The following is an 11810-nucleotide window of genomic DNA, read 5'->3' on the forward strand; positions in this document are numbered from 1 at the left end:
TTCTCTCTGTCTCTCCTCTTCTTCTGTCTCTATTTCTTTCTCTCTCCAGGAATTTGTCTTACAACAACTTAACTCGTCTGGATGAAGGGAGTCTGGCAGTGCTCGGGGATCTCCACACCCTCCGTCTGGGCCACAACTCTATCAGCCACATCAACGAGGGAGCCTTCAGAGGCCTCAAGGCTTTACGCATCCTGTAAGTACACCAGCCCACCCCCAACCACCATTACCAAGCCCTAAACAGACCCCTAACTCACACATTATGCCCCTGCTGACCATAAGGTTAAGACGTGCCACTTGGGAGCAGTGAAAATTGAGATGCTTAATTTTGTTTTTTGCCTGGGTAACATTTGATAGTTAATCTCATGAAGTCCCTTCGTTTGACATAGGAAAGAGGGAGCTGTTGGCTTTCAGTGAGGGTTTACTGTCATTTGTATTCATGTCTTTTACAAGGTGTCTATTGTCATGGTTTCTGTAGCAACTTCTTACTTTTTTAGTGCCTTTTTTCACTTTGTTTCTTCAGTTCTGTCTGGGGCGTTTGTTTTGTCTCCAAACACCCAGCAATCTTGGATCTAAAAGGGTTCTGTGTCACTCGGCTCCCTTGAGATCCTTCCTGGCTTTTTTGAAGCCATGAATGAAGATAGAGGATTTTTTTTTTCCTTTCCCTGATCCACCATGTGTACAAAAAGCCCAAAGAAAGAAAAGGGGAGAACCACAGGGAGAAAGCCGGTGGATAAATCCAGCAGAAAGACTTGGGGGTCTTGGTCCCTAACCAAGGTCTTCTTGGCTGAGCTGTTCACAAGAGAGCCAGAGAGGAGAGTAATACCAGAGCTTGCTAGAAAGGCTCTCTGACAGCAGGGTCAGAAGCCAAGGCACATAAGGCTTCTCCCTCTGCTGGCACGCTGGATGCCAGATAACTAGCTACAGAGGGTGGAACAGGGAGCTTTCACTGCCATATCTCAGCCCTTCTCATGTTTTTCTTTCTTGTCTTTAATTAACCGCTTTGTTTCATTTGGCTGCACACTTTCAAAGCCCTCTTAATGCCCATTTCTTCCCCTCTGTTATTCTAAGTGTGTTCTGTCATCTCCTAACGATATCCCACAATACATATAATCTCTGTCTTAATTTTGGAATTTTTTCCTCCTCTCTTGTACTCCTTCTGCTCGGTGTCTTTGAGGCAGGCCTAATCTAATCAGCAGTGGGGAGGACGTGCATAGGCTGGGCCCTGAAAAGGAGCCGGGGGAGCTTTAATTGGGCCGGAGTGGCTGGTTGCGCTGGCATGGGGCTGGAGCCTGAAACGGGGTGTGAAAGCTCCAAACAAGCCAGCCTGCCCTCTAATTCGGCCACGGGGGTCGTTGGCTCATCGGGGCCCCCCTCTCCGTGCCCCCATCTCTCCCTCACTCTCTCTCTCTCGCTCGCTCCTCTACTCTGCAGCCCCCGCCGCTGCCCTTGCTTTAACAAGGCAATAGCCTTTAACATCCACCCAGCCAGAAAGAGTAGGAAATTGGCAGCTCCAGTCCAGTCAAACAGACACAGTCGTCAGCACAAAGTGAAAAGAACCAAAAGGGGATAAGAGATGCTTGGAAAGCAAATGGGAGGAGGAGTGGAGGTGGCTATTGTGGTGGGGGCGGAGGGGTGGGGCTGACCATTAACCCCGAAGGCCCTTTCTCAAGTTTGAGGAAAGTCTTTTTTTTTTCTTTTTAATGGCTTGGAGAAGTTCTCAGACTCTGCCGCTTGTTCTTTTTGATCACCATGCAGCAGGGCGGAGCGGTGGCCCCTCTGCAGCTATGACTTCACTGAAAGAGGTAGCTCTCAAGCAGAAGCATTCAGCAAGTGTTCGGAAACCCCCAACTTTCATTCACTCAATCTCTTCTGTCTTTGTCTGGCCATGACTAAGCTTGGCTGCTAACCCCGTCGGCACTCTTGGCTGCGCCGTACCTGCCAGCATCGGACTTGCAGTCCGAACTGTCTGGCTTCTGGCATTGTGTTCTTGCCAGTCCCTCTACGCCATCATGAATTATACATGTTTCCCTGCACTAGGGTTTGCCTCAACACACCAGCGCGCATGCACACGTTTTCACACGCACACTCCTTCTCCACCCCTCTAAGGAAAGAATATGCTTGGTTGGCAGAGCAGAGCGGGAGAGGGGCTCTTTAAGCCAGGTGCAGCGGGGGCGAAGGGGGTAACCCGTGACTTCCAAGAGCAGCTTCTGCCAGGGCTGTGAAGCGCTTCAGCGCTGCCAGGACCAATCCCTGTTCCTCTCCTCAACCGCCTTCCGCCGTTCTTATCCTCCTCTTTTCTCTCATTCTCCACAGGGAGCTGGACCATAACGACATCTCAGGCACAATAGAGGACACCAACGGGGCCTTCTCTGGATTGGACAGCCTCATCAAGCTGTGAGTGTCTCCCCTCCTTTTCATCCCTCAGCCCTGGCCTGCCACTGTCTCTCTGCTCTCTTCAGAAAACAAAAATAGAGAAAGCAAAGGGAGCCGCCTCCTTTTCTTGCATCCCAAAGCCACTCCAGTTTAAGTTTGTTTAGAACTTTGAGACACTATCACGACCCCACACTTTACTTTGAAAAAAACATGCTCACACTGAGCAACAATTTAAAGGTCCCCTCTTTATTTAGTTTATTAGTTTTTTTTCTCCTCATCCTATAGAGGCCACTTTCTCTTCAGTTCATTCTAGCGTTCATCTTGTGATTTGATTGTAAGCTTTATGGGCAAACTGGGTTCTCTTTGCTGATAATGGCTGGAAAAATGAGTCATGTTTTTAATTACTCATTGGTGCTTTCAAACGCCTTGTATAAAGTTCAATATCAAAAGTTAGTAAGCTTAGAAATTACAGAGGCGTGAAGTTTCTGGCAATGAGCAGCAATCATCAACCCACAGGATGAAAAGATGATGTCCAGCCAAGATGGTTCCCAGTGTGAGCACCGCTGAAAGAAAGAATGAGAGAAAGAGGGGAGAGAAAGGGCTTTTCTTTGAGCTGGCAGGGGTTCGCTCCCCAATAGGCGAAGGACTATTTCTCCTCCATAGCCGCACTCCCTCTCATCCCCTCATTCCCAGTCTCTGTTGTTAAGAGCTGAGAGAGGGTGAAATTGAGGGCCGCATTCAGTCATCAAACATCAAACGCCTCATGAGCCCCGCCCTCTGACCCTGCCCCTTTTGTCAAGGCGTTGTCGGAAGCTGCCTGATGCATCCCAACGCTGGCAAAGCGAGCCATGGGAAAAACAAGAGAGAGAATCTTACATCAAAGTGTCCATTACACACACAGAGTTCCCATTTTAAAACTGTTTTTAAAAAGCTGCGTGGGAATGCCGCCACATGGGATGGAAGTGGATCTTACTGTTCAAAAGATGATTTTTGGATTTGATTCAGTTACAAGTGCATGTGACAGCTTCATTGAATTCCTTCAAAAACAAAAAATTATACCGTTATCTGTGTGACAAGACTGCCATTTGTTTGTGTACATGTGGACGAGTTTGAACACTGGGCTCTTCTTTGTGAGCCAGCCAGCCATGTCTCCTCTTCCTGCGATCCAAAGGCTACGACGGGTATGAAGAGGTGGCAGTGGCGGGATGAAGGAAGGGGATTAAGACCCCAAATCAGAGCAGCTAGACTTTGGGCTTGACAGACACTGAAATGATTACACGTATGTCCTGTTCGCGGGGGGGCTTTTAGATTCTAATAAAGATAAAAGTGGTCTTTGAAGAGCAGCACAGAGCCCAGGTGCCCCCGCCCACCTCCACATCCCTGTTCCATCCCCTTTACCCTTCCTCTTGGCTAATCTCCACACAGTTCAGGTTTCCAATAACCCCCCCCCGTCAATCTTATCAGATTCAAACCGGCTAATTGTGCTTCTCTCTCTGTTTTGTTCTCTCTTCTCATCCCCTTTCCCCAAAATGTTCCCTCCTCCCTCTTCCTCTCCCCCCTTCTTCATATATTGACACCCCTCGTGTTTGGAAACGGCAGGACTCTGTTTGGAAACAAGATCAAATCCGTGGCCAAGAAGGCCTTCTCTGGCTTGGATACCCTGGAACACCTGTGAGTATCCCAGGAGAGAGAGCGGAAGAGGGGAAAGAGGGGGTGGAGTGTAAGGGGGTGTGGGTTTTGTAAAAGTAGTTGGCAGGGGGAGGCTGCTAGCGTCGTGGTGAAAGAGAATGATATCGGTGTGGGTAACACTAATCTGTTCACACTTGATGAAACAGTATTTAATATTTCAACAGGAACTTGGGGGAGAACGCTATTCGCTCCATCCAGCCCGACGCCTTCACTAAGATGAGGAACCTCAAAAGCCTGTGAGTTTAACACGGATCTTTCTGGTTCTGAGTGTGCTTACAGAACCTGCCTGCAGCAACTCACTCACAAATACAGAAAAGGGTACAGTGCACGTGACATATGCTTGTCTGTTCCCTCTCCTCCAGTCTCATTCAAAGCAACAGCTTGCTGTGTGACTGCCAGCTCCACTGGTTGCCCGACTGGTTGGTGGCACGTGGTTTGCAGGTCGGTATCAATGCCACCTGCGCCCACCCGGAAAGTCTGAAGGGAAAGAGCGTCTTTGAGGTTCCGCCCAGCAGCTTTGTGTGTGGTGAGTGTGTGTGTGTGTGTTCTCTGGTTACATGGCTGTGTCATTGCTTTGTGATGAGTAGGAGGCGTTCAAGGCACAGATGGGCCACATACATGGGCTCCGCTGTCCTGTTATTGACACATTTGCATGTATTTGGGTAGTGTTTTTGTTTAGTTCTGCGATAAACTCTCCAGCAACATGATGTCAGTTTTTATTTTCCCTTTTTACATTCAGACACCTGCTGAGCAACGCTTGTGATAATATCCTCACGCTTTTTAAACACACTTTATTTCACCCGCTGCCTTTTTTTAGACGACCTCCCCAAGCCTCAGATCACCGTACAGCCGGAAACCACAATGACAGTCCTCGGCAGTGACGTTCGTCTCACCTGTACAGCTGCCAGCAGCAGCTCCTCCCCCATGACCTTTGCCTGGCGCAAGGACCAGGAGCTCCTTCGTAACGCTGAGATGGAGAACTACGCCCACGTGCGTGCTCACCACCAGGCCGCGACACCAGATCTGCCGGGCGCAGGAGGAGGAGGCGTGATGGAGTACACTACGATTCTCCACCTGCGCCGCGTCACTTTTGCCCACGAGGGTCGTTACCAGTGCATCATCACCAACCACTTTGGCTCCACCTACTCGAGCAAGGCCAGACTCATCGTCAATGGTATGTTACGTCGTTAATAGCTTCTTTGGGTCACTTTTATTCATTTATTAAAACAGACGAATTGTTTCAGCTGTTTATATTATTCAACTGAATTTCAAAATTATAGGGCCCACAGTGAGTTTGTCTTTCGCTACAATAAAGTCCCCTTCCTCTCTCTCATTCTCTTGAGCGTCCTCTCCTCTAGGCTGATATTTGGAACAAATTGATTTAGCTGCATGTCATCGCTGACAGGCTTGATCTATTCTGCGCTCTGGCAGGGAACCAAACTCTGAATAAATACTGTCCAACTGCAGAAAAGCAGTGTGAAAAAGCCTCCATCAGACCTCTTAACCCTTGCTGTAGCCAAGTGCTCGCTCACAGCAGATCCTGTCAAACTGAATTTAGCATTTTGGCAGATATTTACCTGGTTGTTGCTTTGGCTTACTCATGTATAAATAAAGGTTTCCTGCTTTTCTAACTGAAAGTTTCTTGATTTCAATGTCAGCAGCAGCTGGGAAAATGAATGAGCAGCTCTGTAATCCTTTACAACTGCTGTTGCAGTTCTACATCCTGCTCGGGTAGACTGCCTATATGTTTGTAAATGAGGAAATTACTCAAACTATGAAGTGGATTGTCAACCTTCCTACAATATATAAAGGTCATATTGTTTTGATCTGCTAATACTGAAGGAATTTTTCCATCCGTAGTTCTTCCATCCTTCATCAAGACTCCCAGGGACAGCACCATCCGAACTGGCCACACCGCCAGGCTGGAGTGTGCTGCAGAGGGTCACCCGGCACCTCAGATCGCCTGGCAGAAGGACGGCGGCACGGATTTCCCCGCCGCCCGCGACCGCCGGATGCACGTCATGCCCGACGACGACGTCTTCTTCATCACGGACGTCAAGCCGGTGGACATGGGCGTGTACAGCTGCACTGCCAAAAACACAGCTGGCACCGTCTCTGCTAACGCCACCCTCACCGTACTGGGTAAGAGCTGGGTTTGGTCAGTCCGAAGCAGAATGAGAATCTTTATATTTTGCTTTCTCGCCAGCTGTGGCCTTGCTGCAGGTCAGGGGTCAGAGGTCACAGTTAGGGGTCAAAGGAGGGGATCGAGGGGGATCACAGAGGGGAGTTTGTTAGGCATTTACACCACACACACACACACACACACACACACACACTCTCTGTGAGGGACAGTCATGGCTGCTTCACTGCAGGCCTCAGTGCTCCCAGTTTATTGGCTGTTTTACACTGTTAAACAGAACAGAGCTTCTCTCTTATAACCATCTCAGCACATAGATCATCATTGTCCTTTGTCTTTGAACTGAGCAAAACAACCCACTGTTGTATACAGATGGGATATATTTTTACTTATACATTTTTAATTGACCTTTTAAATTAATCTGTAACATACCCGCAAACATTTAAAACACTGCTTTAGCATAACATTTGCATGTTGTCAAGTTTTAATCTACAAAGCACTACAAAATACTGAAACAAGATACCGTAGAACCACTCTGAATTTCTAATGTTTGAGTTTAAGTGACGGAGAAGGAGGGGTAGTGTGTAGTCAAGGGGCCCCTAACTGAAAGAAAGTGGTGGAGGAAGAAAAATGGGAGCCAAAGAAGAACTGCAGCGGTGGAGTGTGAGTGCGCATATGTAGGGGGAGGAGGTAGTTAAAAGGGATTTAGAGAAAATAAGAGGGAGGGCAGAAAGAGAAACAGGGAGAAGGAGGACGAAAATATTGATAGACGAGAACACAACTGAAGTGGGTTAAGTGAGATGTCTTAATCTGTGTACATCCCACTGTGAAGGGAAGTGCTCACTCTGAGAGGAGAGGCCACCCTTAACACGCACACCATCGCTCAGTCCAGTGTGCTTCATTCACTGAAATGTGAAGCTGGCAAGGAAACAGAAAGGTCCTCTGAAGAGGATCCTGCCCCAGAGGAAATGTTTGTGCTCCAATCAAAAAGCTTAAGTTTCAGGAAACTTCGGACTTTATCAGCATTGTGTTTGAGTAATAAATATCAGTCTTAGAAGACGGATAGGCTTTCAGTGGCTGGACATGTCCGTTTGTGCTCAGGCTGTCCAGCTGAATCACCACAATCCGGTAGTCTGTCATCAATACAGTGAACAGAAAGGTGCTAAAGAAAACCGTAGAACCACCAAAACCGTAGTTCTAGAAATCCTTGGGCTCTTTTTATGAGGAAACTCATCACCCCACTTTTCCACAGAAACGCCCCACCTGGCTCAGGACCTGGAGGACCGCAGCATTACTGTCGGGGAGACGGTGGCGCTGCAGTGCAAAGCTCTCGGCAGCCCGCCCCCGCGCATCACCTGGCTGCACAACGACCAACCGCTGCGCCCCTCCGACAGACACCACTTCACGCCGGGAAACCAGCTGCTTGTCATCGGCTCCGCCTTGCTGAAGGACGCCGGGCGCTACACCTGCCTCATGTCCAACACTCTGGGCACAGAGCGCGCCCACAGCCAGCTGGTGGTGACTGAGCGCAGGAACGCTTGCGCCACGCCGACAGGCCCGAGCACCGTTACTATAGGGATCATCGTCATCGCTGTGGTTACGAGTATTGTGGTGACATCGCTGGTGTGGGTGTGTATCATCTATCAGACGAGGAAGAAGAGCGAGGAGTGCAGCGTGACCAACACAGGTGAGCTCAGAATGACTTCTTTTTGCTTTTTTAATTTGTAAGTTAAAAACACATTTAATCTAAAAATGAAGAAACCACTAAAACTTCATGCAGCCCACAGTTCTGGCTCTGATGTCTGCCTCTTTTCTCTCTCCCAGATGAGACGATCGTTCACCCAGATGTATCCAGCTACCTCTCCTCCCAGGGGACTCTGTCCGAGCGGCAGGACATGTGCATCCGTGTGGAGACCGGCGGTGGCCCTCAGCCCAACGGACACGTTGTAGACACCACAGGTACCGCTAAAGTTCGCTCTCTGCTTCCAAATGTTTGCGCTCTCCCCGGCAGTTTCTCCCACGTCCCCTGGTGGGTTACGTAATGATGAGACGAGCGCTGCTGTAAAGACCTGCTCAGTGTCAAAAATAATCACAGGAGACGCCCTCAGCACAATTTTGACATGCATTTGTTGACTTTCTGCCTCCAAATCATTTATTTGTTTCCCCGTGGCTGCCCGCAGGTTTCGACAGCACAGTGCTGTGCACAGATTGTATGGAGAATGGCAACAGCTACTCCAAAGATCCCAACTACCTGGCACACGGGTTTGGTCCTGCTGCAGGCATGGAGTACCAACAGCAGCTTATTCCACCACCCTACTCTTACTGTTACCCCGGGGAGCAGCACGACACTGGGTCACACACAACCCCACTCTGCAATGGGACCCCCAGCAGGATCCGAAAGAACTCTGAAGGATCAGTGTTTCCAAAAAACCATAATACAACACTGAACCAACACGATAGAAAAGGTACGGTGATTAGTGTAGTGAGTTTAACTGTACTTATCCAGCCTTATCCCATAAATCCACTACTCTTCTTAAAGCTCCACACTGCCCTGATGGAATAACAGTTTTATCAGGTGATGCCATGAGAAGCTATCAGCCATTCTGGAGTCTTCTTTCTGCAAGTGCCTTTGAATGTGATCTTTGATGGATTGTCTCCTACCAGCATCTGACACTGTATCATAGTTACATGCCCAGAGCCCCTCAGGATATGTATCTCCCTCCTGATGATGCACGCCCAGGCCTGTTCTGGGCTTCAGCTCCTTTAGTTATATAGCAGTGGTATTGGCCTTTGAATACCAATTCTCACCTCCACACAGCTCTACACACACATTCCACTGACTCGCTTTCTTCCAAAGCCGAGCACATATTTGTCTTTGTGCGTGCCACGTCACTGACCCCGCCTGTTCCTTCTCTGTTTCAGCAGTGAGCAAAGCGGGACAGACCAAGACATCGCAGGAAGACTCCTTCCACAAGCCGGTGAAGCTGGCCAGCGTGACGAGCCACGGACACATCGACACGGACTGCGAGCCTGAGCTCAGGCAGACTCTGCTGTCCAATGGACACGCCCTCAGAGCCTCTCAGAATGAGAGCGCCTCTCTAAGGAGAGCCAGTGACTAGCAGCCCCAAAAATGTGGACCGATATATACAATAATTTTTTTTCTTGCACTGGGAAATAACCTGCTACCTCATATCGAGGCAAACGGTCCCGAGCCTCCTGCATCTGAACTGACGGAGGAGGGGGGATGGGCATCCGGAGTTTGAAGGCGGAGCTTGTGTGGGGGGCGTCCCATCTGAGCGTATCAGCTGTACATAGTTAAAAACCTTCCTTTGGGAGGTGGCCGCTAAAAAAAATAAAAATAAAAATTTTAGCTGCAAAAAAGAGGAAAAAAAAAAGAAGAAAAAAATGTGACTTGCATTTGAAGCATGTAAATGTGGGGAATCTTGTACAATATGTATGTGCAGGGGGACTAAAAAGAGAAATATGCCTTTTGGACTTTTTTTTTGACTGTACATAAGAGTTTTCTTATATATTATATAACTTTTACAAAAAAGAGTGTTTAAATATATGTGCATGGCAAAGAAAGGAGTGATGGTATTTTTATTTTTCTTACAACAAGAAAAAAAAACAGCCTTTTTTCAGCTTTTACCAACATTCAGCTGCAGTGCCTTATTGCATGATCAAAGAAAACTCAAGTTGTAATAGCATATATCCAGAGACTGTTTCTGTGAGAGATCCTGGTACACTTTTTATCGCAAACAAAACACTTGATCGCACTTGAATGTTTTACCTTTTTTTTTTTTTTTTTTTTTGCCAGCTATGGCCTTACGGAAACAGCTCGCACCACCGTTTTTGTATGAAGGAGGAGCTCGGATGCTGATTATTTAGGTACGTTAGATGTTGGTGCGAGTGGTGGGATATCAGTTAAAGCACTTTTTTCTTCACTTCACAAACATGCAGACTGTGTGTACACGATCCACCGGCAGGAATGCAGTAGCCTCCTCTCTGAGGAGACGTTCCGCATATCTCGACGCACTAAAGTCAACAGTACATACTGTACCCTTAAGGCTCTTCCACCTGTTTCACAACACTACACGTTTACTGCAAAGCCGCTCTCATCGGGTTGGGATGAATGCTTCACGTGTTTTAAAGAGGACTTATTATGCTTTTTGGTATTTCCTTTTCATATGCAGATGTACGTGGAAACTGTTACAGTGTTGGATGCTCGTATTAAACATAGCCAAAGTTTTCACATAACGAGGTCAGTGCATGTAGAAGTAATCCCTGTGAGCCCAAAGCTCAGGCTTCAGACTGCTCGGTTTTCACCCACCTGCTGTTCAGACACTCTGTTTGCCAGAGGATGATTTGAGGGGGCTGCACTTAGGCCCAGTGTACAAACCTAAATAATTGTTTTGAACTGTGAATCGTGCAAAGCTGCTCAAGTCAATGCCAATAATTTTTTACAAAATTAGATCGATCGATCTAGAGAGAGAGAGAGATCTGCAATAAGCATAATAGGTCCTCTTTAAGTTCGATTTTTTTTTTATTTGTCCCAGAAAGTGACTTTGGTACAATTCTGCAACCACATGTGGCTGCTAACAGCTAACAGCTGTTGCTTGGAAGCTGCAAAAGCCAGTAATAATCTCTCAGTGCAACTGCGTGACACCTGTCATGAGTTACGGCCCACATTCATAACCGAAGCTGCAATTTTTGGATGTTTAATTGGCCGGCTGCCCAACTGTTTTTTTTCTCTTCTTTTTAATAATAAAATCTGAATGCTATGGAATTAGCAAAAGATGCATTGTGATGTTGTGTCATTCAGTTACTGCTGTAATATGGGTCGACATCCGGGGGGGAAGCTGGGGTACGGGGTGGTGCATTTGGGAGCAAAAGATGGCCAGTACTCCACCTGAATCACTGCAGTTCAGTAATAACGATTCATGCCTGAGGTGGATAAAGGTGCAGCTCACTCCTGTGAACAGTTAGGGAGGCTTGTGAAAAGTGCCGTAACCAAACTTTGGGGGGTGAACTGTCACAGTCCCTGAATGCTTTGGTACCATTCAACATGAATACACCAGTGGCCTTATCAAGGTAAGCTGGAGGACATGCTCCTCTGGTTACACCTGATAGCACTTACTGAGGTGATTTTTACCAGCAAGACCAATCAGAGAGTATGTTTTTTTTTTTTTTCCTCCTCTTCTTTGTTTTTTGGGCTTTGGGAAAGCAACCCCCGTGTAGTAGGTAAAAGGGACTCGAAGGAGCGAGGGTGCAGTTCATATCCTGAGTAATTTATTGATGCAGACTGTCTGAAACCGTTGTCCCAATGTCAAAGTTAAAACAGTGAAGTGTCTAACATGGCATTGAAGTGTCTAATAAAAATCCCATTTTGCTATTATTACAAGTGTTGGGCCTGTTTTCTTGCTCATATAAAAAAAAAAAAGCACACACATAGGGAGGATGTTTCGACAATATCACAAACAGCTGAGTTAGCATTTAACGCTGCTCTCCTGTCACAGCGGTTATGGAGAAGCCATCAATTCAAATGGAGCATGCACAAAGACATGAAATCCAGAGTCCTTGATCTTCAAAGTAGTCAAGTAGCCACGCACGC

The 11810-nt window shown here is 47.5% G+C and overlaps 1 protein-coding gene across 3 annotated transcripts in view; it reads left to right on the forward strand.

The window, feature by feature from the left end:
* The window catches only part of lrig1 (leucine-rich repeats and immunoglobulin-like domains 1), a 35731-nt gene extending 24142 nt beyond the window's left edge, over window positions 1-11589 (forward strand). For 2 of the 3 annotated variants that reach the window (XM_085273322.1, XM_085273320.1), the window contains 11 exons: window positions 50-193; window positions 2314-2394; window positions 3973-4044; window positions 4227-4298; window positions 4425-4588; window positions 4880-5236; window positions 5923-6204; window positions 7452-7886; window positions 8024-8158; window positions 8380-8664; window positions 9122-11589. In XM_085273322.1, coding sequence (XP_085129448.1) covers window positions 50-193; window positions 2314-2394; window positions 3973-4044; window positions 4227-4298; window positions 4425-4588; window positions 4880-5236; window positions 5923-6204; window positions 7452-7886; window positions 8024-8158; window positions 8380-8664; window positions 9122-9318 — 2224 coding nt within the window. In that variant the 3' untranslated portion in view covers window positions 9319-11589. The remainder of the gene's footprint in view (window positions 1-49; window positions 194-2313; window positions 2395-3972; window positions 4045-4226; window positions 4299-4424; window positions 4589-4879; window positions 5237-5922; window positions 6205-7451; window positions 7887-8023; window positions 8159-8379; window positions 8665-9121) is intronic. The other variant, XM_085273321.1, reaches the window with a different exon arrangement.
* Window positions 11590-11810: the final 221 nt, after the last annotated feature.

The sequence above is a fragment of the Mchenga conophoros genome, linkage group LG5, assembly GCF_057382185.1.
Source record: "Mchenga conophoros isolate Kocher_MC1m ecotype Shallow Benthic linkage group LG5, M_conophoros_male_GT1.1, whole genome shotgun sequence".
NCBI classification, from domain to species: Eukaryota; Metazoa; Chordata; class Actinopteri; order Cichliformes; family Cichlidae; genus Mchenga; species Mchenga conophoros.